Source organism: Rattus norvegicus, chromosome 3 (genome assembly GCF_036323735.1).
Source record: "Rattus norvegicus strain BN/NHsdMcwi chromosome 3, GRCr8, whole genome shotgun sequence".
In the NCBI taxonomy this organism is placed as follows: domain Eukaryota; kingdom Metazoa; phylum Chordata; class Mammalia; order Rodentia; family Muridae; genus Rattus; species Rattus norvegicus.
In genome coordinates, this window is record NC_086021.1 from 98,809,304 (window position 1) to 98,835,464 (window position 26,161).

General features: G+C 54.0%; 3 protein-coding genes across 8 annotated transcripts in view; 1 reads left to right on the forward strand and 2 right to left on the reverse strand.

The window, feature by feature from the left end:
• Positions 1-488: 488 nt before the first annotated feature.
• On the forward strand, positions 489-1,241 carry Frey1 (Frey regulator of sperm-oocyte fusion 1). Its single transcript, NM_001109201.1, has 3 exons — positions 489-626; positions 783-856; positions 1,024-1,241. Exons 1-3 carry the CDS (start codon positions 523-525, stop codon positions 1,146-1,148), a joined length of 303 nt encoding a protein of 100 aa, NP_001102671.1. The 5' UTR covers positions 489-522; the 3' UTR covers positions 1,149-1,241.
• Mapk8ip1 (mitogen-activated protein kinase 8 interacting protein 1) lies at positions 1,237-19,999 on the reverse strand. Of its 4 annotated transcripts, none has more exons than XM_039104100.2 (12): positions 18,839-19,999; positions 8,990-9,095; positions 6,520-6,753; positions 5,073-5,154; positions 4,071-4,883; positions 3,860-3,935; positions 3,307-3,479; positions 2,956-3,065; positions 2,712-2,828; positions 2,467-2,537; positions 2,267-2,365; positions 1,237-1,984 (listed from the first exon to the last, which is right to left on the reverse strand). In XM_039104100.2, exons 1-12 carry the CDS (start codon positions 18,934-18,936, stop codon positions 1,912-1,914), a joined length of 2,052 nt encoding a protein of 683 aa, XP_038960028.1. In that variant the 5' UTR covers positions 18,937-19,999; the 3' UTR covers positions 1,237-1,911.
• A 1,176-nt stretch (positions 20,000-21,175) lies between these two features.
• Positions 21,176-26,161, reverse strand: part of Cry2 (cryptochrome circadian regulator 2) — a 29,959-nt gene continuing 24,973 nt past the window's right edge. For all 3 annotated transcript variants that reach the window (NM_133405.2, XM_063283037.1, XM_063283038.1), the window contains one exon: positions 21,176-23,353. The gene's annotated coding sequence lies outside the window, so the exon portion shown is untranslated. The remainder of the gene's footprint in view (positions 23,354-26,161) is intronic.

The window sequence follows — 26,161 nt, forward strand, 5'->3', positions numbered from 1 at the left end:
GGAATCTTGGTGGAAGTGCTGTGGTATAAGGGTCTAGGCAGGTCCCAGCAAAGGTCTGCAGGGTTTGTCATATGATTGGTGTGGTGGGCAGTGGGGAGAGCAGCTGTTGAGCGATCTTCAGCACTTCGTGGTGATTGGGTTGGTGGGCAGACATGAAAGTGAGCAGGGGCTCTGACGTTAGGCATGACAGGGGAGAGGCTCAACCAAGGCACTGGGACAGGAGACAGATAACCCCAGCAGACCACAGGGACTCCATGTGGGTTTGGTGGCGTCCAGGGGTCGAGTGATGGACAGGGCTTTGGAGTTGGATAGTATGGAATTCCAGGTCCCGGGAACAGAAAGGAGGTATGTCCTGGCAGGGACATGTAGGACAGGGGTCCTCTCTAGGACACAAAAGGGAGGTAGTGCGGGTGTTGAACCCTGGAATTAATGTCCTTTGTGAGGTGGCCCTGAGAATTGGCACCAGGTTCTGTCCAGTTGGGGGAGGGGCAGGTAGCCAGCACAGCAGGGACTGTGTAGGAGATGGTTCTCGCCATGCTTGGGGTTCTGTACCCCAGGGCTGGGCTCAGTCTCTTTCTATTTTACCTCATCCTGGCAGGCGCACTCCTTCGACCTCAGCCCCAGAGGTAAGGCCACAGCCTTAGGGCCTCGAAGACTCTGGAAGAGGCTGATCACTATCCTGGGAAGGGTTAGTTCATGAAGTCTTCACCCCGGACTGTCCCTCATAAAGAAGTGGTGATGGCTTTTGGGGTTAGGGCTCAGCACAGCAATATTTTCCATAGGTCTCAGCGATCTGTTCCTGAGGAATTTTCAGCTCCGCTGGAACTGTTGCAGCCTCTCTCAGGCCTGGTGGATGGTAGGGTAGTAATTCTCTCCCCTCCCCCACCCTCCACAGCAGGTGTCCCTAGATGTCCCCTAGGGCCAAGCCCTATGTCTCCCTCTCCCAGACGGCCTCTTGAGAGTTGGCTACAGCCCCATTCCAAGTCAAGCAGTGTTTCCACCCTCATCCTCTTCTTTCTTCAGACTACGGGCTAAGACCCAAGCACCCGAGGCCAGGTGGGCCCAGACCCCTTCTCTCCCAGGCCCAGCAGCGCAAGCGGGACGGGCCCGACATGGCTGACTATTACTATGATGTGAACCCCGCATAAAGCTATTCTGGGCAGCAAGTGCTTGGCTCCATAGCCTATGTGCAGTAAGAAGGCCCAGCAGGGGTCCGAGTAAACACACCCACTCTGGTCCAGACAAGAAATGGCACTTTAATAGTAGTAGCCAGGTGACAAGACAGTGACCAGTTGGCTGGGGCCAGCTGAGAGGGAACCTTCCCTGGCAGGCAGGGCTTGCTGTGGCCCTCTCCTTCTTTGAACACACAAGCTTGCCAGGGTCAGCGTGCTGGCCAGGCTGGAGGTCGGAGCTGCCGGAGGCCCCACAGATGAGAACAGGGTCCTCACTGTCACATGTTGCCATTTCCTTACTGGAAAGTCCTTCGGAGGTGCTTGGGCTCAGCATGAGCTCAGGGCTCTGGGTGAGGTGGACAAGGGAAGGTGACACTTCCAGGTGGCATGGGCTTTGTCAAGGCAGGACCCAAGAGCCAGAAAGCCAGGGCCTCTAGTATGAAACAAGGCCCAGGATGGTGCAGCGCCTCTGTCCCTAGGGGATCCCTTTGTGGCCAGATGCCTGACCCCCACCCCAGCCCTGCCCTTCCCCAGCCCCGAGAGAGCCTGTACTGTCCTCCATAGATTAATCTAACCCCATATATTACAATAAACTGCATCTGCCTCTCCCCAAACCCCTGCCCCCCAACCCCAACAGCCCTCACTCCCCCATTCTCTCGTGGCAGTACAACATCCTGTCAGCAGTCAGCTGTCCTAGTACTGGCCTGGGGCTGAGGGGCTGCAGAGAGGGGGGTTGCTGCTACTCCAAGTAGATATCTTCTGTAGGACAGGTATATTCCACAAATTGCTTGTAGAACTGCTGAAATGCACGCCTGGAAAATGGGGGACACAGGAGTGACCAGGAGCCTCAACCCAGGTTCTTCAAGAGGAGCTTTGGGTCTCTGGTACAGACTAGCTGTCCGTGGGCAGTTATTTCCCAAAGAGAAGGGGAGCAGTGGCCAATCAACAAGGAAGTAGCCCAGAACCTCGGCTTCCCAGGACCTCCCAGCCTCTGCCCGGATTGGGGTTTCCAGAACTAGAGGGAAGGGGTGATGCTGACACTGAGCACAGATAGGACAGCACACTTACACACACACTTACACACACACACGTACCCCACAGACTCTGCCAGGGCTTTGGTGGAATCTTCAGACACAAAGACATGGCAGGCAAACCGGTGGTCAGCAGGGTGCTTAGTGATAAACCCAAAGTACCTGTGGAAGGCAGGCATCTGTGAGACAAGATTCGGAGTCCTACCCACCCACCGTGTCTGAAGACTACCAGTGAGACTCTCGTGTCTGCCCCTTGTACTCACTTGTTGTTCTTTGGATGGTACCCACAGAAAGAGATGTTTTTTAGCTGGAAAAAGTGGCTACATTTATTTCCCTACAGGAGTGAAGAGAGAAGCAAGATGGTCAGCTTGCAGGGGGAAGCAGGCAGGAGGGGCAAATGCAGTGTGGGGGAGGGTAGGCACACAAGGAGAGGAGAGACACGTCAGGCAAGAAATAAAGGGGAGGAGACATGCATGGGGCAAGAAGGCAGGGGCTTGAAGGAAGTCACCTTGGCCTCCTGAGCTTCATCAGCTTTGACACCTATCTTGACACCCCTAACGCTGATTTCAAGGACACAGCTGGAGGGCGGGTTAAAGTGCACGGTGAGCCGGCGGGTGGTGGCGATCTGCATGAGGGACAGGGTCAAGTTGGGAGCTGTCCCACTGTCACAGCACTGCCTCCAGGTCCACAGTAGTGTGGGCTGGCTGAGAATAGGCACCCCCAGGAAGAAACAGGGACCCAGATGTTGGTACCTTTTGCATAGCAGCACAGAGGACATCATTGCCCTTGTGATAAGGAACCTGGACAGAGCCCAGGAACTTCACCCGGAACTGGTCAATCCAGTCGCTGTTTTTGGCAAGGGCTGGAAAGCAAGCATACAATAAGCAAGAGAGCCATCAGCAAGGGGCTCAGAGCCGAGACAAGGAGAAGGCAGCGTGGAGAGTGACCGAGGCAACAGAGACTCACTTGGCTGGGCCTCACTAACTTTAATGGAATCACCTCTACTCTCTCTCTCTCTCTCTCTCTCTCTGGCTAGCTAAGACCTGTGGTAAGTTGGTGGGCAGAGGCAGGGGTGGGAAGGCCAGAGTGGGGGAGAGCACTACCTGCCATGTGCTCAGGCTCCTTGGTGACCTCAATGGCATAGTAGGCAGGAAAGACACCACGGGCTCCAGTGCGCATGTTATAGGCCTCATACCAATAGTCTTCTGCCTGCAGCTCCACCAGCAGAGGGTCGTCCACTTCCAGCTCAAGTTCATCTTCATGCCGAGGCACAAACCTGTCCCAAAGGCGTGTGAGGCACGGCTCATCTGGGGCCCAATCTGGGGTCCTAAGCCACTGACATTTGCAAATTACCCAGGTACCTGTCACGGTGCTGCCTCCTAAGGAACACATGATACATGTGTCTGCTATCCAAAAATTTAGGCTTCCCAGAAGCCTAAAGCCTTGGGAAACTTGAATGAAAGTGAGCACCTTGCCTAGGGCACAGGTTCTATGCGGGGCAGGCATCTCTCTGGCCCCCAGGTGTACAGCCCTAGCTTCTTCATGACACTTCGGTCCTTGCCACTAAGCGGAGTTCCTGTACGGGGATATGGTCTCCAGCAGCTGAGGGGATGCCAGTGATGAGCTGGCAGAGGCAAGGAGGCAGGCAGCCCTCACCTGAATATAGCCCGATGGGTTTGCTCATGCTCCTCCCCATTGATGACACAGGAGAACAGCCCAAAGGACTCGGCACCTGTAGGAAGGCAATAGGTTGGAGGAGGTGTCCTAAGCTTGGAGCAGGTAGAAAGCTCTGTCCTGCTCTCAGGCAGACTACATGGTCTCTGAGGCCCATTCGGGTTCCCACACTGCTCCCCATCCACTGACTCACTGGAGGAACGAGAGCGGCCACTCATGAAGACATTCAGAAACTTCTTAGAGAAGTGGACGTCAGGCTCATCCGGTGTGGAGTCCTCTGACAGGCAGGTGGGAGGCCGGGGTTGAGGGGCCTCCTCATATTCCTCACCAATGGCTGACTCGTAGGGCGAGGAGGCAGAGGCACAGTTGTCATAGACAGTGGCAGAGTCGCTTTCGTCACTGTAATCTCCAAAACATGGCCGCAGGCTCACCAACTCAAGCTGGGCATGCTCATCCACCACCAGTGTGTACTTGACAGAGTCGTAGGACAGTGCGCTGGTGTCCGAGCTCAGTGAGGCCCGTGGAGGCGGTGGTGGCTCCCCGAGGCTTCCCCGCCACCCTCCACCTGGTGGCTCAGCTTGCTCTGGGGATGACAGACAGTCGAAGCCCTCATCCTCTTCACTGATGGAAGGGTGCGGTCGCCCTGCAGTTACAGAGTAAGCGGCAGGGTCAGGATCCGAGCTGACAGACATCCGGCTCTCAGTGGGTGGCAAGAAGGTGGAGGTGGGTTCTGCAGGGTCTGGGGGCCTCTGCACTGGGGTCAGGTAGATCTCCTCAGTCGCCTCGAGCCGCACATCTGCCTGATAGTGGATTCGATCTCGATGGGAGTGGCCCCGGCCACCAGGTGCAGTGGCAGGGGGACCACTTGGAGGTGCCATCTGGGTGGCTGCAGTACGGCGACAAGGGCTGTCGGTGGAAGTGCCACGATCCTGGGTGGGAACAGGACTGCCCTGGGGCGGCAGCTCATCACTCAGGCAGATATGTTCATGTGGAGGCGTCTGCTCCCCTAGAAGACAGACAGGCAGGTTGGTGCTGAGGGCAGAACCCCAGTCCAGATACCTGTCCCCTCCTCTTCCCAATTGTCCTCCGCCAGCAGGATCTGCAGCCAGCCACCGGCTCCCAGATGACCTCAGCCCAGGTGAGCCAGGTGAAGACTACAGGGTCCCCAGCTTGGGGAGAGAGAGGCCTGACTTACCTGTCTTCAGAGGGGAGGATGATCGAGACACACGGTCCTGCCAACTGTGCTTTTTGCCTAAAGAGTTATTATTCAGCGTGTCCTGTGCAGAGAACAAAAGGCTCTTATGAAGAAGCAGTAGTCAGCAGTGCCCGGCACAGGGAGGCCCCGGTCCTGCCCCCATCAGGCCATCCCTGGGCTGTTCCCACGCCATCTTGCTTTGCCAAAGCCTCTCTGCCAACCACCCTCCAGCAGGCAGGAAGGGTGGGAAGTTAGCACCCTCCCTACAGGCCTGCTGGCTGGGAGACAACCCTCAAGAGATGCAGAGGTGCTGGCCAGTGTGGGTGCTGAGGAGCAGATGCTGGAGGGAGAGCCCAGCTCCCAGGAGAACCACACAGCAGCCCAGGCACTGAGGGGAGCCATGATCCCATGCTCAAACCCAGCCCTGGTGAAAGACAGGGTGATTGACTCCCTGTCCTGGAGCTCAGAAAGCTGGGGTCTAGCAAAGTGGAAAGGACATTCTGGCACAAGGAAGGGTCTCCCCAGGAGCTGCCTGTGGGCCTGGATGAATCATTCAAACCATGACTCCATAACACTCACCCCCACTTTGAACCATGTGACTGAGAAATGACAGATGTAGTATCCGCAGCCCTCCTTCCTGGATCTCCCAGAATGCTCATTGCATCCTACGTTCTCAGCCTCCTGAGACCCTCAACAGTGCCCATGCACAAGGCTCTCCACACACAACTTGGGCTCCCTCCCCAGGAAATGCCATAAGCAACACACACCATTGATGAGCTGGGCTGCCAGAAGCCATGCCAAGAGGATACTGGGAAAGGGACCAACCCCTTCCTTGCAGCCCCTGCACCATCCATTAGCAGCCCTACCTCCTCAGCGCCTTCCCTCCCAGTATCTCTCCTGCCTAGGCCTACAAGACAATGGGTCGACGGAGCCCTCTTTGGCATCCAGCCACCAGCAAGGGGCCCTAGGCCCCCAACTCAGCCAAGCAACTCCACCCCCACCCCAACTCTATTGCTGCCTTCTGGAATGTCCAGCTGCTGAGATGTCCAACTGGAGACAGACCCAGAATTCCCATCCCCACCTTCATCCCATTTCGGAGGCTCTTTTCTCCAGGCCTTGCTGCTGCCTCAACCTTCACAGAAGCACTAACCCGAAGAGGACCTAACTGCAGGACCTCAACTCCTTTGTTAGTCCTCTGCAACTCTCCCCACTCAAATCCCTAGCAGTGCAGGCTCCATACCCAGACAGTTGGATTCAGTCCTTCCCAGGACAGACTTTCCTGTTCCTTGTCAAGTCCTTCCTCTATCCCTCCCAGCAGAAAACCTGTCCCACCCCAGGCATGGCGCGCCTAGGTACCCGGCGTCACCAACAGCCCCGCGCCCCTCCGTCTTCCCTGTCCACGCAGGGCGCCGCCCCCTCTCTCAGCACAGGGTTGCTTGCGTCTTACCTGAGACCGCGGCACCTGCGGGAAAAGGTTGAGCGTGGTAGGCCTCTTGGGCCGGTAGGTGTCTCCGCTGCCTGTGCCGGGGCCCTGGCCCTGACCCTGGCTGCGAGACGCCGGCTCCTGGCCAGACTCGGCTTTGGAAGGCCCCACTCCTGGCCGTTGGGCAGCGAGCTCGTCGTCGTCCTCTTCGTCGTCCTCGGCGCCCGGAGTGTCACTTGCCGCGTCGATCAGGTCCATCTGCAGCATCTCCGCCTGCAGCCGGCTCCCCGCGCTACCGCTGCTACCCGCAGACAGTAGCCCGGCGCGCGGGGGCTGCGCGGCGCGGACGGAGGGGAGTCAGAGGAGGGGCCTTGTGAGCGCGGGAGGGGTCTCGCAGGAGGGGTGGGTCTGATGCCTAGGTGCCCCGCCCCTCAATCGGACGAGTCCATTTCGCGGCCGCAAGGGGTGGGACACTGGGAGCCAGGCAGAGACAGAAGCACTGGGCCGCTCCCGTCCGCCACTCCTCCTCCCCCCGGAGGCCGGATCCTTACGCCGCCAGCGCAGAGAACCGCCCACGCCTCTCTTCTCCCACGGTCCCCCCTCCGGATTCCTTGCACCCTTCCGTTCCCTTGGTAACGGCCAGTGACCTCACCCGGGTTGTAAGCCGAGCCCAGAGTGAAATCACCGCTGTTGCCATGGAGACCTAGGGGTCGCCCAGGAATTCCGTCCCCAATGGGGATGAGCATGAGCGAGACAACTGGCATTTGAAGGGGACATTGAAGCAAACTGGGGAAAGTGCATGTCAGCCAGGTAAGGAAGACTGCACTGCGGGCAGGAGACCCTGACTGGACCCGAAGGGGAACTTTAAGGGGAGACCTTCCCAGTCAGCTCTGACCTGAACACATCCCTCAGCCAACCTATCCTTTATAGACCCGAACTGTATGCTACTTCCACTGTTGCCTCTAACTCCTGGCACCTTGGACAGATCCTTTGACTAGTCAACCCTCAAGAGTTGACTAGGCCTATAATGCTGTCCTCCAGGTGAGAAAGAGAGAGAGAGACAGGGAGGGAGAGAGGGAGGGAGAGACAGGAGGAGAGGAGAGAGCGAGCGAGACAGAGAGACAGAGAGAGAAAGAGGAGAGGAGAGGAGAGAAGAGAGTGAGACAGAGATGAGAGAGACAGAGAGACATAGAGAAGAGGAGAGGAGAGACAGAGAGGAGAGGAGTGAGACAGAGAGACGAGAGAGAGAGAGAGAGAGAGAGAGAGAGAGAGAGAGAGAGAGAGAGAAAAGAGGAGAGACAGAGAGACACAGAGAGAGAAACTTTGACTAGACTCCTACCAGGAGATCACTCTAGTTAGCCTACTACCAGGGCAGGGGGAGGTGATAGTTCTGGCTAATTGCATTAGACCCTCTTGAAAGCTTTGCATATGGGAGACAGTGGGTTTTTTTGTTTGTTTTTTTTTTCTTTTTTCTTTTTTTCGGAGCTGGGGACCGAACTCAGGGCCTTGCGCTTGCTAGGCAAGCGCTCTACCACTGAGCTAAATCCCCAAACCCCGGGAGACAGTGGTTTTAAAGTTCAAAGCAAGTATGACCCATCTCTGGGACCACTCTCTAAACCCAGAAGTAGTAGCCTCTGCCTCCATCCTTGCTGGCCTGGTAAGAGAGTGAAGGAGTTGGGAAGCATAAAGTCACCCTCACAGCTTGCTTTCCCTTTGCCTGGAAGTTTGTAAAAGTGCTAGGGATACCAGGAGGGCAACACTAAGACAAATGCCCTTCCCTGGTTCACACCATGGAAATGCCATATCTAGCAACTCAACTACACCTGGTGCTGGCCTCTGATCCTTAGCCCTGTGCCGTTGCCTTCCCTATCCTGCAGGTAAGTCCTTGCTCTGTGTTCTGACAACAGGATGGGGATTCCCATCTATCCCGGGTACCTTGGCACTCAGATATACAGAAGAGAGCCTGTCACTAGGATAAAGCCAAGGGGCTCTGAGCAATGCCAGTACTGGACCAACCATGCAGCAGGGGCCACTGAAAGCCTAAAATGCTGGCGGTGTGGTCAGGGGGGTGCAGGAGCAGTCACAGGAGCTAGTCCAGCAGCACCCGGGTTCCTCCTTCCTGCCCCAAAGCACTGCAGATTCCACCAGGCTCCACCCAGTACTGTCGCAGGCCCTCTGCCAAGAAGCTCATGAGAGGCCCTTCCCTTCACTCTGGTCCTCACTGCCACTGTCCTACATCTCAAGCCCCCTGCTCTCTTTCCCTGTGAACAACTGAAGAAGCTGCTTCCGGCTTTAGTACTGACAAAAATAATAAATGGAGATTTTGGATTGAGCACCCAAGATGTGTCAAGCATTATACTAGATGCTTCCTACCTTGTTATTTCACTTCCCGGGAGTGCCACACACACTCACAAGCTCCTTTGTAAATAGCGGGGTTCCCTAATCTTTGTGCCCATCCTCCCAGCCACTCAGACTCTTCAGACCCAGCCCTTACCCGGAGAGACAAGGTGTCTTTGCACTGCAGGCTGATGCCACACTCATCAGTGATCTCCGAAAGGTCTTCATCCTCAAACTCCTCCAGGCTGATATCATGGGTGAGCCTAGTGGGGACAGAAACCAAAGTCACAACCCAGGGCCCCTAAGCCCCAACTAAGCCTGCTGGCCTCTCCCTCTTCTCAGGGGAAGACCGTGGGAGGCAGGTAGCAGCTCCCAGATGAAGGACTCAGTCTGTCAGCGCAGTGGCAGGGGAAGGATTTGGGGTTGGAGCCAAAAGGCATTCCACCTAGGGTGGCGGAGGAGGCATCTCCAGGCTTCTCCAGCATCACCGGCTGGGAGTTCTCCATCCGGCTGCCAACCAGAAGGCAGTCCTAGAAGGCCCAACTGTCCAGACCTTCAGTTCTACTGGAGAAATGCCTTTATGGCCAAGGCAGTGCCAAGGCCATTTCAACCCCCAAGAGGTACCAGAGTAGGAAAATCTTTGCACTCCACAGTAACAAGACCCAAGGAGCCACCAGAAGGGCACAGTAGGTGCCCCTTTCTCTCACCCACAAAGATATACGCCACTGAGCCATGGTCACAGTGAGGGGGACCTGCCAACATTCTTGGTGTCATCTCTTCAACTATACAATCTCATCTGGTATAAGGACCCTGAACAAATGGGGTCAGGGAAGACCAAGGCTAGGTCTTGTGAGTGGCCATGGAGAGCACTTGGTACTAGACCACTAACAGACTTCCAGGAGCCCAGGCTACCCTGTGTGCCTACCTTGGAATGCACTACTGAGATTGCCACTGTGGTGCTGACCTGTCCCCTGCACCGGCTCACTCTGACCCTGGTACTCTGTCTGGCTTAGTATAAATGGGACATCTGGGGAGTTGGAGAGAATGCCTGGGCCTTTTCCCAGAGACCAGGAGGTTAGGCACACAGCAGAGGTACACAAGCTCATCCAAGGTCACCCAGGAGAGGAAGGACAGGGTGCAGCTCCCAGGGAAGCCTAGAAGGCTCGCACCTCTGTCTTCTACCTCACTCAGTCTGAACAGGGCCCCTGAGCTCAATAGAGCACCTCCGGACAACTCGCCCTTCCCCCACCTGAGGCCAGGCCCCAGGACCCTACCAGCGTTCCCACTGATCCTCCAACCAGCTGTCATTGTCTGGGCTCGAATCCATCTTCAGTACCAGCTGCATGGAGAGCCCTGCCCGGCCAGGGGGCTGCGGGGCTCCAGAGCTGCCCTTTCATGCCCAGAAGGGTAGGGGGGCCAGAGCTCAAGGCAGGGCTGGGACTTCTGGCCTCCACAGACTGGGCCTGCCTTTCTGCATTCTGCCGGCTGCAGAAGCCCGGGGAGCTCATTAAAAATAGATGGGCCAGAGAGGAGGCCGCAGCTGCCGACCCAGGCCCCAGCCCCAACTCTTCCTGGCCCAACCCTCAGATGCGGGCAGCTTCCTTCCTTGGCAGCCCGATGCGCAACGATGTCGTCGCCTCCCCCGCGGGATCAGGTTACTGCAATCAATGCTACTGGCTCCACCTGCCCTTCCAATGCCCCTATTGGGGGCTGGAGTGACCCCCCCTTCCCTCCCAAGGCCAGGCATGTAAGCAGACAGCAGAAATCTGGTAATTTTTTTCCCTCAACGCCAGACCCCGATCTGCTTTAAAGGGCCAGCGCCACACTCAGGGTGCCAAATGAGAAGATGGAAGGGGCTCCCGAAGGGCCCCAAGAATGGACACCTGATTCCACACAGACACAGGCTCCGCCTCCACACCGCATCTGGGAGGCTTCTGCAAGCCCAGGGCCAGGGCGGTTGGTTCAGGGATTGGTGCTGGCTGGAAGGATGCGCAGGAAGACAGCAATGGGTACCACTAGTTTGGACGCAGGATTGGGAGTCATTTGGGAGTGACTTTGACTGAACATGGAGGTCCCTAGTGACAACTGCCCTGGAAGATTCTGACCCCAAGGGTAGCTGCAGGTTCTCAGGCTGGGGGGTGTGGCTACTAGCTGGTACTGAAATGACATGGGGACTGGTCCAGAGGCCAGAGCACCCTCCTCAGTCTGGCCTCTTGGCCCTGTGGCTAACCCTAAGTGCAGTCTGACTGTAAGGTCTGGGACTCAGACAGCATGGCTGAGTTCCTGGGTCCCACGAGGCATCTTCTCTGGGAGTGTCCTCGGATGCCCCCAGCTCCACTGGTGTCTGCACACACCTCTGTCTCCTTATTGCCAAACCCTGGTCCAGTTCCTGCATTAACTACACCACCTTGACTGCCAGCCTCAGTCTCCCCTCTCCCCCTCTGACCTCTCCTGTGGCCATGAGACAGTAAGGGACACCACCATCCTTTCTTTCCTCACTCAAAAACCCTCCAGGACTCTGCAAGGGGGAGACTCAGCCTTGTATGTTTACTGTTTGCTGGGCCTTGCCTCCCAAGGGTGGGTACTGGGCCCCAACAGTGCTCAGAGAAACCTTCCTCCAGGAAGCCCTCCTGACCCATCCATCAGAAATGCCCTACCCTGGGGTTGGGGATTTAGCTCAGTGGTAGAGCGCTTACCTAGCAAGTGCAAGGCCCTGGGTTCGGTCCCCAGCTCTGAGAAAAAAAAGAAAAAAGAAAAAAAGAAATGCCCTACACTTCCTGACTACAAAGCTGGGTGGAGTACATCCCCCTCATCATCTGTATTTTTCCCTTCCTGACTCCCATCTAGACCGGATGCTCCTGGAGGGCAGGTCTGGTGAGGTGTCAGGTACACACTCTAGGCTCAGTAGATACTTGCTAGGTGCGGGCCACAGGACAGCCTCAGTCCTTACCCTTCCTCTCAGACTGAAGGGTTTGCAGTGGTCTAAGGATTCTACATGGCCACAGGATGTGTCTGTGTATCCATGTCCTCTAGGCATGGACCAAGAAGCCAGTCCACCAAACAACAGGACTGAGTGGGGCCAGACCAGACCAGACCAGGTTAGTGGGGCAAAGGTGAGAAGGGCTCTGGGCTCTGGTCAGGAGCCTTCTATTAACTCTTAGCTCCGTTGAGGGCAGGGAGCGTGTTCTTGTCTTCTCTCCCTCCCAAACTCACTCATGAACGAAGTATCAGGGATGACACACTTCATCCATTTAAAACCCATGGTGTTCTTACCCTAGTCTTACTTTGGGGTGCTTTGAGGTGGCAGGGTGACATCATGGGATGACATCATGTCAGGCCTGAAGTGTCTCACTCTTCTTCCAAGCTGCCATGTGCTACATTTCTTTACCACCCTGGAATAGGGTTCTGGGCCATCTCATGGATAAGGTGCCCTAAGCCTCAGGCATCGGTATTGTAAACCTCAGTTCCCTTCCTCCTGGCCACCCCAGGATAAGATGGAGCATGTGAGTTACAAAGGAGGGAGGATGTCACTACCTAGGAGGGGATAGAACTGGCCAAGGGCTGACCTCTACTGCCACCCACTCTCCCCTAGTCACCATGGTCTAGATCTCCTGGGCAGAACCAAGAGACACTTGCCGAAGAAAGGGACTTGCAACTCCGTGTTCACAGATACCAGCTGTAGGGAAGGAAGAAAAGAGGCAGGGAAGCTGGAGGGTAGGCACGTGCACTGGGAAGACGGGGGCGGGGGGGAGTGTTCTTCTGACCTCGCCCAAGCCATTTTCTTAGAAGTATGAGCCCTGACCTGGGAGGTGACCCAGGAGAACTGCGCAGCCCTGGCAGGGTGGCAGCTTCTTCCTAGGGGTTGGGTCTTGGGCAGCTTCCCAGGGCAGAAGCACTTCGCCCATTAGCCCTACTTGCCCATGTTGGCTAGGCACATAGCACAGCCACATTTGGTGGCCCTGTGACCCTGGAGGCCAGCCTGACTCTGACGTCTGTCTTTCTGCAGTACACAGCCTCTCAAAGTGTTGGTCTCCAGCCACACCTTGCTTAGGCTGTGACCTGGAGCACACACCACACTCCATACCCTGGCCTGGCCTGGGCTGGGTTCTGCTAATGGTCCAAGCAATCCTGCTCCAGGTACTCACATGCACTTCCACACTGCCTTGCTGCCTTGGTTCCCTTGTCCTTGCATCCCTCCCCACAGCAGTCCCAGCTTCCCTCACTTCCTCTTTCACTCCTTCAGCCAAGATACAGGCTGAGATGGCCATGCACAGGAAGTGAGGGTCAAGCACAGCATGGAGCCTTCACTGAGTAATGCTGACTGCAGCCAGGCTGTCAGAAGCCACACTTGAGCCTTCGCTCCCCAGCTTCCTGAGTTAAGAGGGCTAGCCATGGGCCTGTGGGCTCCCTATGATGAAGCCTATTTGAGACCCAGGGGTCCAGCCTGTCCTCACAGCCCTAAATCTTACAGAGCTGGCTTCCAAGAGGTGCCCAGGGCACCCCACTGCCTAGCCACCGCTCTACCAGCCCCAGAGCTCCTCTGACTTAGAACAGGACACTATACCTTTCTGGTGGCTCTTACACCCTCCTAGTTGTAGTTACGGAATAGTCCTTTGGGTTGTAAGGCTCGTGGCGTCCCCCACTCACCCCAAGGGAAGCTGGCCAATAATGCCCTTTGCCAGTAAGATGCTTCAGTGTGAACAACCTACACTATCCCTGTACAACCTACGCTGTCCCTGTGCTGCTCTATGTCTTTGACTTGCACATGTTCAGGTTCCCTTTTGAATACCAACTTGAACGTCGAGTTGGTAAGGACCCAGCTTGGATAGTGGGTGACTCAGCCCCTCTGAAATGGACAATCGCACCTGTATGTATCTCTTACACAAAAACGTGTACGATGCTGTATGGGGGTGGTACTGCTGACCCGATTTGTGGGACCCTTTAGGCACCAAGCTAAGACTGGGTTGCTAGAGCCAGGTGGGAGAGTCTAGCCTAGGGCCAGATGGCAAGTGTGGGGCAGGGCACTCCATTGTGTCTCTGTGACTGAACATGAACATGACAACCAATAAAGTAAGCCAAAGGGCAGGCCGGGATGGGAGACCACTCCATCCATCGAGTGCTTGCCTCACACGCAGTGAGAGTCGGCAACGCCCAGCACTGCGTACACATGTGACCCACCATTTGGGAGATGGCAACAAGGGGAGCAGGAATTCAAGGTCCTCTTCAACTACACAGTAAGTTCCAAGCCAATCTGGATGACATGAGACCTTGTTTTTGTTTTTTTTTTTTTTAAAGGCGGGGTTAGGAGGGAGGGAGACAGACTGAATGACCCATGGCTTCCCTGAGAAGACATACACAAGACCCACATGGACAGGCAGTTGTGGGATGGGTGAAACTTTGGTTTACTGGGCAAACTTCTGGTTCCGGTTCCCAAAACCTAGCCCCAGACGCCCCTCCCGAGTCTCTCCACTGCCCCCCTGGCCTCAGTTTTCTAACCTCACTCAACCTATGCAAAGCTACAGACAGGCAGCCACTAAGAAGCTCCTGTTAGGTGCACAAAGCCTTGGCTACAGATAGGAGCTGTGCGAGCCTTACTTACGTGTCCAGTAACTGAACATAGGCAGCACCCAGTAGAGGTGCCCAGAATTGTACATGAATGTGAGCAGGGCCAGAGGGCATAGATGACATTCTAGAATGGATAAGACCCCTGACTGGGGATGGGAGCAGTGACACAATTTATAGGAACCTGAGACACCAAGGCAGACTTCGGTTGTACCATTTCCCAGGGATCCAGATACCCAGATGAGGGCGGATGCTAGAAGGCTGAGGGGACCTCCTTCCCAGGCTCCGGCTGGCTGTGTGAGGCTTGCGGGCTAGCCTACTCTTCCGCTCTACAAGTTCACCAGCTACACCAGAGGCAATGACTGCCATTCCATCTCCTGTCCTTACCACAGCAAGGTTGGTGGTCCCGGCCATCTTGTCTTCACCATGTCCTAGGTTCCTCTCAAGGTGACAGTAGTCTCCTCTGAACAGTGACATTTCCAGGACCATGGTTTTAATACTTCCTACCTGCCCTCCTAAAAGCACTTTCCCTAAACCAACTGCCCACTTGACTACACCAGCTGCATCAACAAAAATCACCAATCTGAAATCTGGCAAGCACCATGGTGTATAGCCCACTGCCTGCCTAGTCTTTCATTTCCCGATGAGCCCAGGCACCATCCTGGTTTGTCACTACTGCATCTTCTTCAATCTCAGATCAGTGGGAGGACCTGGTTTGCCCCGTCCTCTAACCCTCTCCCTTCCTGAACCCGTGCCTTCTTACCTGCCTGCAGGATGGGTGGTCCAACTGTAGTCTCCCTGCCTCCACATCCACTCTGCCCAGCAGCCGGAGTGAGCTCACACCATCTACCACCTGCTGGAAGTCCCTGAGTGATCCCAGGACAGCACCCACTGTTTGTGGTCGAAGAGTCCAGCATCTTGACATGGCCCCCAACTTCCTGCACAACTTTGCTTTCCACACTGCCAGACAGGTGTCCCCCCCCATTTGCCTGTTCCCTAGCCTGTCCTTCCCTGTGTACCTTCCCCCTCTGTGAGGATTGCTTGACTTTCCCCTGTGGGACCTGTACCTGAACGACCACCACACTTGTTTGTCCTAGCTGGGAAGACACTGTCTGCCTCTACATTGTCACCTGCATGGGGGATCAGACTCATGTCAGGACCTCTGCATACTGCTCCTCCTCATGAACCTGGCAAAGGTGTGTTAGATCGGCAGTGTATAGGGCTCTGTGAAGCTGTAGATGAGGACCTCTGCTCTGTGGCTAGTGCCTCTCAGGCTGAGGCAGCTCAGTAGGGTCACCTGACACCATCCAGGTTTCCATCTGAGTCCTGGCTCCGTCCCAACTTTAATTAACTTGTAGTGTGTTCTTGGGGAAGTCACTGCCCCCTCATGTTTCTGCATAAGAGATATTTACCACACCATTTTTGTTTTCTTCCATAGTGGAATCTCCAGGCCAGGCACTTAGCATGCGCCATACCCCAACCCTGATAAGTTGACATCTAAGGTATCCCTTTTCCAGGACTCTTGGGCATACACTTAAAGCAGGCTGTTCATATTACTTCCCATGAATGCGCCTTTGTCATGCTGACCCTCATTTGGGGTGTCTCTCCTTTGTTCCAGCCCTCATCCCACACGCCCAGGGTCAGCAGGTCCATTGTGCAATGCTCTAAACTCCCTTCCCCAGAGCTTTCTTTATGAGAACATGGATCACTTAAAAACATCCCTTCGCTGTCTGTAAGTAACTCAGTGACTTAATACACATGCTAACCCAAAAATAAGAAGCCAAATGGTACCTAAACAGGTGAAGTAGAAAATGACAAGTCCTCACGCCACCCCATATCCAGACACACCATAGGAACCAGATGGAAGATTTCCATAATCAGAAAAACCACCCAGCATGTACTCGTTTAAATCAACTTCCAACAGACGCTCCCATCTTTCAAGTCCACACATGCTTACCCCTCCAAAGGTGCTCCCCAGGATCCCAGGGCTCTTTCAGTAGCAGAGCTAAAATCGGACTTTCTCGGTTTGCGTCAGCTCCACTACTGACTGCTCTGTGCCTTGGTTTCCTCATCTGAAAGCAGTGGTAATACTAAGCCGTTCACATGGCTATGGAAGGAGAGAGAAGGCACTCTTGGACACATAAGGTTCTCAGCATGGTGCTTCCCTTGGGCCAGCATTCACCACAACTCTGTTCTCCAGGAGAAATGGGCCCAGTGCGTCCACCCTTCCTTCAGTAATAAACCAGCACTGCTGAGCACTTCTTCTGGACTGAGTAGTGCAGATACAAAACACTGACATAGGCTGCTTACACATTCTAGAAGCTCAGGGTAGAAATGAGACACACACACACACACACACACACACACACACACACACACACACACACGGATGCACACACATCTGAGTTCTAGAACCATCCTGTTCAGAGGCTAAAGAAGACATTTTGAAGGAAAAACGAAGACTCAAAGGGCTTGGAGTATGACTATAAGAACAGTTGAACCCACAACCTACCAGAGTCACAAGATAGGCACAATTGCTCAGGGTTAAATGGAGCCAGACCAATGGCTGCTGAGGCAGGGCTGGAGGAAGGGCAGTGGGGGTTGTTGAAGTAGGCAGTAGGTCATGCAGGACCTAAGACACTGGGCAGTATTATCCCCACAAGCAAGCTTTGTCTCACAGTCAGGGCACAGTGTCCTGTAGGGCCAGCCCACTCCTCACTCAGCCTTTTGCTACACTGTTGCCCCCGCTCTACATAGTCCAGAGACGGTCACACAATTCTCTGGGTGAGCCTACCCTGGACTAGAGGTAGGGCCTCTAGGAAGAGGGAACTGAGCAGGCCCTGGTTTCAGGTTCCAGATCTGACCCAGTCTCGGACTTTTCTGTGGTCTCTAGGTCTCCCCTCTGCCTGCCTTATCTTCCATTGCCTCAGCTCAGCAAAAGGCAGACCAAGGTGCGCCCTGGGGATGTGAAGGTTCAGTGAACTACACTGGAGAAACACTTTGACAGAAACAAGCTGTGTAGATTTCTGCCTGTGTGGCCAGCTACCTGTTGAACAATAACTTGATGTATACTGTCTCCTTCCCAGGCAGGAATCAATATTAATTAGCCCACCCGACAGATGAGACCAAAGACAAAAGCAAGCTTGGATCAGGCAGCGAGAAAGCAGTGGAAATGGGATTTGAACCTATGTCCCTTATAGCTAATTCTCTTCCCCTACAAAGGCCTGACCTGTCAGGAAGACTCGGAAGCCTTAACCTGGAGGCTGAAGCCTTCAGGTTTGGAACCTTCCTCCTTCTGGTTCTCTCTGCTGGGCTTAGGGCCTCCTTGGAGGACTCAGGGCCTGATCATACCATTTGAGATCCCTGGAGGGGTCTCTGCCCACCTGAGGACCTGAGAGCTAGAGACCCCTTCAATAGATGACAAGTTGGCGCCAGAGCCCAGCTGGGGCCTGGCTGGAGCAAGGGCCCCAGGAGAGAGAAAGGCGCCTGCCTGCTCCTGAGATGGGGAGACAATGAGACACGCTCAGCTTCTAGATTTTGGAGCAGTGACACCTTTCTCTTTTTCCTCACCCACTAACTCACTCTCTCTCTCTCTCTCTCTCTCTCTCTCTCTCTCTCTCTCTCTCTCTCTCTCTCTGTGTGTGTGTGTGTGTGTGTGTGTGTGTGTGTGTGTGTGTGTGTGAAAAGAGGACAGTCACTGGTTCAACACATTATCCCTTACATCTCTGAAATTAATTCACCTGGTCTAACATCAGATTGACGGTGGGTCGAAGGGGAGCTCAGTTCAGGCTCCTGAGTATTTACCACAGTAGGGACCCCCCCAATAGTATCCCTGGATATCCACAGGCAGATCCCCCTCCCCCCAACACACACACACACACACACACACACACACACACACACACACACACACACACGGATAGGTTGAGGTCAATCCTTCTGCACTTGTCCTGAGATACAACTGATGGGGGGGGGGGAGTTGCCCAAATTCAGAAGACCCTATTCAAGATAACCTAGCAATCTGACCCATCCGGCCAAGCCAGCTGGGGGAGGGGCTCACGACTCCCTCCTTAAAGCACCAAGGTTGTTACCTTAGAGAACTGGGGCCTTGGGGCTTCCAACCTAGCCTACTTCCACCTTGGGTTAGACACCTTGAGACGCGGCAGGATAAAGTCTGGGTGGGTTGCTGCACCGGGAATTCCATCCAAACCCCAGACCCATTCTCAAGAGCCAAGGTGGTGGGGAAAGGCGACCTCCCGGGTTCCTGCCCCAGATCCACCTCGAGCACCCCACCCTATGACATGGAATGGCGGAAGGAGCTGCGGGGGCCCACGCGGTGGCCACCAACCTGAACTGGAGATTGTGGGGGCTGGGGACTCGGCCGGGAAAGGACGCCGCCCTCAGGGTCCCCGGGGATCCCGAGGTTCCGGGTCACGATCCTCACCTGAAATTGGGAGGCGACGCGATGTGCAGTCCCAGGAATGGGGAAGCGGCCGGTGGGGACGCGGCACCCCCGCTCAGGCCGCTCTCTCGCTCCGCCATTCCCGGGCTCAGCCCTGGCCATCCGGGCGGAGAGCGGCGCGGGAGGCGGCGGCGGCGGCGGCGGCGGCGGAGGTGGAGGCGTGTGGAGGAGGCCGCCGCCGCCGCGGGGTTCGGACTGAGCTGGGGCGGGCGCGGCTCCGGACCGCGCGCCGCTTTGCCTGCGGCCCCCGCGAGAGCGCCCCGCGCGCGCCCCCGGACCCGCTGGGGTCTTGTGGCCCCGCCCCCGCCCCGCCCCCGGCGCTCTCCGAAGTGCTGACGCTTTGGTCCGGTGGCCCTGGGTCCACTCGGCCTCCCTTCACATCCCACAGACTCTCCAGGCACTGGCAAAGCTTTGCTCTCCCAAGAGCTGGAACTAGAACCAGGGAATCAGGTAGGTGATGGCAAGGTTCTGGTCCTCAAGTCCGTCTTTGGTCCTCCACGGCAGTGGGGGTGGGAAGGAGGGTTGCCGAAGATGGCTGAGAAAGGAAAGCTGGTGGGGGAGTGGGGTCTAAGAGCAGTCAGCTGTGGAGCCAGTTGGCCTGGTTCTACAAGTAAAGGTGGTGGAGACTTGCATTGGTGACCTCATAGCTCCAGGGTTTGTCTTTCCCACGTGTGAAATGAAAGATGATCCCTCCATGACTGTGGGGAGGAACTAACATAATAGAAATGCTTGCTCCTGGAAGCTGGGAACACCCACCTGTGCACTAGGATCTAGTCCTCACCTCCCGCAGAACCCTCTGAAGGGGCAGCTCTGTCAAGACCCTCTTGATCCCTGGCTACCTCTGATAACCCAAGCCAAGCTTTTGGCTTCTTAGCCCTGTGAAGCCTCTGTATAACAGGACTATCCCAACATTTATTTTTCTTTAATTTCCAGGTTGGTCCTGGAAGTTACTATGTAGCCTAGGCAGACAAAGAACTGATGACAACCTTCTTGAGTCTCCTGCTAAACTGGAGGATTAGTGTGAGCTATGCCCAGTTAGTTCTTGTCTTCCCACGGCATTTTCTATATTGCATTCCTTTTGTACCCACACAGTTCTGAACTGGCTTCTCCCACCCTAAGGCCTAGGTCCTTCCTCTTGTCCTCAGAGCTGGATTCTTGAAACCTTTTTGGTTGCTTCTCTTCCTTCCACCCACTTTGGGTCTAGCCGTGCTTTCTTCCTGGTTCTGTATTAGGTTTTCTCACACAACATGGACTATCAAAGCTGGGACCCCAGCTTTGGTGGCTCAGAGTGCCTCCCTGCCCTTCACGTAAGTCGAACATGACAAATGCTCTACAGTTTGTATAGCTCCACTTGCAAATCTTGTCTCATTTCTCTTCCCAGCAAGAAGCTATAGATGCCTACCGTACAGTACTCAATCTCACTGCTTTGGGCCTGAGAACATTCTAGGACCTAAAACCAGAGGCCTTGGTTGCCTCTCCCTTCCCTGTCACTGATACTTTGGTCACTTAAATTTTCTGTTCTGGTTGGGGCCTCTTACACTAGGCCCTACCCAAACCGTCTGCTATTATGGCACCTTCCTCCTTCCCAGGAGAATGGCCTTGCCTAATTATCACCGTTAATGTGTGCTTGTCTCAGTGGGCAGCATCCCCAGGAGGACAGAAGTGTGTGAGTATGTAGGAGAGTTCCCTCTCATAGACCCTCTGCCCAAGAACAAAGGCATCTCAGCTTCTCCAGCCAAGTCAAAGCTACGTGAGAAGCCGAGAGGGAGGCCAGCCTTAGTAGAAAGTAGGCCAGCAGAAGTTTGGAGGCAGAGCCAGGAATGAGACGAGTCCTAGAGTAAAGCTCCCTTTCTGTTTATAGAGCAGACTGTGATTTTCTTTGGCTTTGCCTGAGCCCTTCTCGCACCAGGAACACCCATGTGCATGGCACTCTGGCCAGATGGTACAAGACGAGCCAGTATCCAGACTCAGGCTTGGCTGTAGCTTCCTTAACTGTGTGTAAAGGGCACACATACATTCTTAGCACATCATAAAGAATGGATACAGTACCCTGGATCTCAGTAGGCTGCCCGGTGCTACTGTGAGGTGGCACCCAGGAACTGGTCCTGGTACCCTGTATGGTTTGGGCTGACTGACTTTTGCTTGATTCTCACCAAATTCTAGGGCTAGCACACCAGATATACCAGTTCAACAGCCTCCTCTATCCAAGGGAGACCTCTGACTCTTCACTGCAACAGACCTGACATGGCCTGTTCTACCCAGGTTCAGCCACAGGAGCCCAGGTCCCAGACCTCCCACAAGATAGACTACACAACACAGTTTTACTCAGACAGGATCAGACATTTATAAAACAGGTAAGTATTCACACACTGTAGGAGAAACAACCTTCCCAGCAATGGGGAATGCTGTAAAGTGCTCTTGCCTGCAACCATCTCTTCCCCATGCTCGGGCCCAGGAGCAGGACATGGGGCACTGTTCTGTGACAGTCCTCAGGGCCACTCAGGCTAGGCAAAAGGAGGCATGAAGTCATTCCAGGGCTCCAAGACACTCTATCCCACAGCTGTGGAATAGTCTGCTCCATTCACTGGAAGGCTGTCCTGGAAATGGGCCAACATGTCAAGGAGGTGGAAGGACAGATGACCTTGCCAACTTGTACCTTGAGGAGAGAGCCATCATCAAAAAAGCAGAGAAGGCCATTGTCCCCATAGCTGAAGATGTTGCAAAATAAATACTGGCCCCAGAATAAGCCTTTGCTCCTCTGGGACCAGTTCTCCAGACGCATTCTACTGTCCCTCCAGCAAGAGCCTTTGGCCCTTTCCTCTTGGCCTGGGGCTAGGGACAGGGAGGCCACACCCCATGACTCTGAACATGGCATCACAGATGCCGTTTCTTCACACAATCGTAGGATGCTTCTAGTCAGGATGATGAACATAAACAGTTGGACTAAAGGCAGCTCTCTGCTGAGAAAACCTGAGGCCATCTCAAAAAGAAGCCTGTCAGATGTGCTAGACAGCTGGAGGGGGGAGCCTGACCCCAGGGTTCTGGTCTGACACAAAAAAAGGCCAGGGCCAAGGGCATTAACAACTCTGAGGCTAGGAAAGGTCACAGGGGAGGTAGAGAGGAAAAGGCCCAGAGGCCAGCTTAATGTTACATGTGAGAACAAAAATCCAAACAGAAACAAACTCACTCACTCTCTCTCTCTCTCTCTCTCTCTCCACACACACACACACACACACACACACACACACACACACACAAACACACACACACACACACACACACACACACACACACACACACACACACACACACACACTGTGGCTCAAATGCAGGCCACGGGGTGGAAGGAAGACTTGCTCAGGTACCCCCAGATCCTTTCATAACTTCTTTCTCCATATGACCCAACAGTGGGAGGGAGAGTTGGCTCCCCTGGAAAGCAAGGCTTGACTTCTCTATGTCAATCCTTCACTGCTGCTCTGCGAAGATGTTGATGTGCCAGGCATGGTCTCTGACCTCTCGCCAACTGCCAGAGGCAGTGCTCCACCCCTAAGTCTGTCTGAGTCTCCGGAAGCTCAGTCCTGGGCAGCTGACACTGCAGGGCAGGTGCTGACCAGCCAGGCTGTCCAGCTTGCCTGGCTGGATATCAGCAGTACTGGCTGGAGCATGTGGTGTCAGGAGTACAGCCAGAGGAACCAGGGGCCCTGCAGCTGTGGGACCTGGGTTTCTTTCACCAGTTCAGACCCTAGCCTGTCCACAGCTTCTAGAAGGTCGAGACTGGACCTTAGCTGCTAGGGAAGGGACAGAAGACTGGGAGTCTATTCCCCATGTGGTTTTTTTTAGAAGGTTCTACAAAGACTGATATTATGTCTGAGGCTGACATAAGCAGTACTGGGCACACAACACACTAGTCTGTAGCCTTAGACATCAGGGAAGCCTGTTAATGGCACAGGATTTTATAAGAAGACTGGCCAGGCTGTTTAAGATCAACAGGACACATCTATTCCAGCCTGCTCAGGTTCTAGTGTCAGAAAAGTGGGAACTAAGTCAGCAGGACTCTGACTGCCTCTGAAACTCCATGCTTTAGATGAGAGTCAAAAATGTGGCCCTCCAGCTCCTTGTTAAAAGGAGGGAGGAAGAAGAGTCTGGGGAGGCAGAGACCAGAATTCAAGCTAGGGTCTTACCACCCTATTGGGGCTCCCAGGGGCAGATTTGGGCTGACGGTTACTGCTGCGGGTTCTAGTCTTATGTCTGGAAGTCAAGAAACAGCCCTGGTAAGAAGGCATGATCTAGGGGCTCCTCCAGCACAGGCAACATTCAGGATCATGAGAGTGTAAACAGATGCATGCACACGCAAACGGCACACCACACCTCCCTCTGCACACACACAGTCGCTCGCTCTGTCTGTTGGTGACTGTCTTCTCTGTAGGTTCCATGTCTTCTCTGTGGCCATGGCAGCTCAGGCACCTGGGCTTTGCTCACGGAGCAATGGCTCTCCAGCTGAAAGAGAAAAACATGTGCAAAGGGGGCACTCAGGAGGCTGCTTAGTTGCCAGGCACCAGTTCCTCTGGCTGCTTCCCTGGGGAGTCCCAGACTGGGAGTGGGACAGCCCAATGAACATATTGCTTGGGCCACAGTCCCCAGGGCCAAGTTGTTGCTGGGCAACCATGAGGATGGCTGAATATTGCATCTCTGAACCCAGGGTACGTGCTCCCTGAATACCTTCTACCCAGGGATAAGGACAGCAGAAGACGGGGCTACATGCCATCAATTGACACCTTGAAGAACATTTGTTCATCAATGACAAGAGCACAGCCATTGCATTGCTTCCAAAGGAGGAGAATGGGGGAAAGTAGCTGTGTGAGACCTTGCCTGGTTCTAGTGATTCTACAGAGTAAGGCATGACTGGGTTTAGAACCAGCAGATAGGCAAACTTCCACACTCGGATCACAGAACCCTAGTACGGGGCTATGGGGTGGGGCAGAAAGGGGGATGGGGACATAAGGTGACTCATCTTAAAGATTTAGAACATCTTAGATCTGGGGCAGAGAAATGGCCTCATCAGATACCAGAAGAAAGGGTAAGGGTAGCAACAGGCTGATGGATGACTGCAGGACAGGCAGGCTCTTGTATCCATAACGAAAGTCTTTGTTTTTGTTCCTCGGGTCTTGACTCCCAGCACCTCAGGGTAGGACTCTCTTTAGGTAAAAATGAGATGACTGGGCTCACCTCAAGTCCAAAATGGATAAAGAACTTTGACTTGGACAGAAAATGGGAAAAAACTCTACAAGCACAGACACCATGACCTTGAACTCCAGATACTAGAACCAAGGATTTGCTTCTGTGGTGCTTTGCTATGGTGGCCCTTACAGGCCCCAGACAACCTGCTATTCCTCCATTTTCATAAATGAGAAACTGAACTAACACAAGTGTCCATACAAAGAATGAGAAAGGAATTCCCAGGCCTTCAGGATTCAAAACCTGTGGGCTTAAGAAAAAATTAATTTTATGTATATGTTTTACCTGCATGCATGTCTGTGTACCACCTAAGTAACTGGTGCTCCCAGAAACCGGCCAGGATTCCCTGGAACTGGAGTCACAGATGGTTTTGGGCTGCCACTGGGTGCTGAGAATCAAACCTTGGGACCTTTGCAAGAGCAACCAGTGCTGTCTGAGGAGAAACTGTCTCCCCAGTGCTGTCTGAGCATTTCCCCAGTCCCTGCTGTTTCTAACCAGTAAGGACTCTTTATATTACTCCTCACCAAGACTTTTACAAGATGTAAAAAGGAAGAAAGTCAAAATAGTAGCATAGATGGAAACTTGAACAAAATAAAGTCAAAGACTGTAGAAATGGGGACGCTCTTAAAAGTCAGCCGGATGGGCAGTGGTGGGCACACCTCACTCATCCCAGCACTCAAGAGACAGAGGCAGGCAGTCTCTGACCTCAAGGACAGTCTGATCTATAGAGTGAATTCCAGGACAGCCAGGGCTACATAGAGAAACCCTGTCTCAAAAACAAAACAAAACCCAGACATATTTGGAGAGCCTCTAGCCTCCTAGCACTTCACCCTATTTCAGGTATCTTCTTATACAGTGGAGGCAGCCTCAGACTCCTGACCTTCCTGTTTCTAGCTCTTAGGTGGTAGGACTAAAGGTGTTCAGAGCTCAAGCAATCCTTTTAAGGCCTCACCCTGAAGCTAAAGCCAACGGCACGAGGAGTGTGATACTCTCTAGATTTTAGACGCTGGACAGAATACACAGCAGAAGTGGAAGCATGCGGGCAGTTCCTAGGTTCTTGTTCTTTAAACCAAGTATCATTTCAGTCATCTTCCCTTGAAAAAGGCCCTGCGGTGTCTAGTCATACCTTTTCCTTAGATGGACATACCTTTTTCTATTTTAAATTCATTTTAACTGACACATAAAATTGTACATAATGACATATGTGATTTTTAGAAAAATATTTACCCCATCTCTCTTCTCTTCATACACAGGATCTCATATAATCCAGGTTGGCCTTGAATTTGCTATTTAACTAAGGATGACCTTGAACTCCTGATCCTCCTTCCTTAGTTTCCCTAGTGCTGGGATTCCAAGCAGGCATCACTATGCTTAGCTTACCATGTGCAGTTCTAACACATGTACACGTTATATGTTCCTGAGATCAGTTTAAACACATCTCCACCAACATTTATCATTTATGGAAAGCACTGAGCCACCTTTCTTATGGCTCCAAGTCAGGAGCCGAGACTCAGCTAAGATACCCCTGGATATTCTGCAGCCAGGACCACAGGCCCAGGACGCAGCTCTTTGGGAGGGCTGGGCTGCTCCATCTCCACACCAGATAGGTTGTCAGCAATACACCTGTCATGTACAAGTTGAGCGAGTGTCAGGGGAACAATGGGGATTCTGGAAGTCATGGTGTAGGCAAGGATACCTCTGCACTAACAGATCATGGACCAGTGAGGGAAGGGGCTCCTTAGCCATGGCCCTCTGTGCGTGGAGGGCTTCTCTTGAAAGATTGCAGTGCAGTGCTAGCTAGGCAGGGAGGTGAAGCACAAGTGCTGCCCGGTGGTCAGATCACTGGACCAATGAGAGGAGCCAGGGCATAACCGGATGTTGATGGAATCCTGTGTCAGCAGCCTTGGGGGTTACAGCAGCAGCTGACAGGATTGCTATTTGGAAGCTCAGTGTTTTCTCTTTTCAGTTTAGTGAACATTGTGGAAACTAAATGTAGAACATTCGGTTGGCATGGGTTTAAGGTGAGCATGGAAGCTAGAGATGTTTTTCTGGAGTACTGATTTAAAGTGT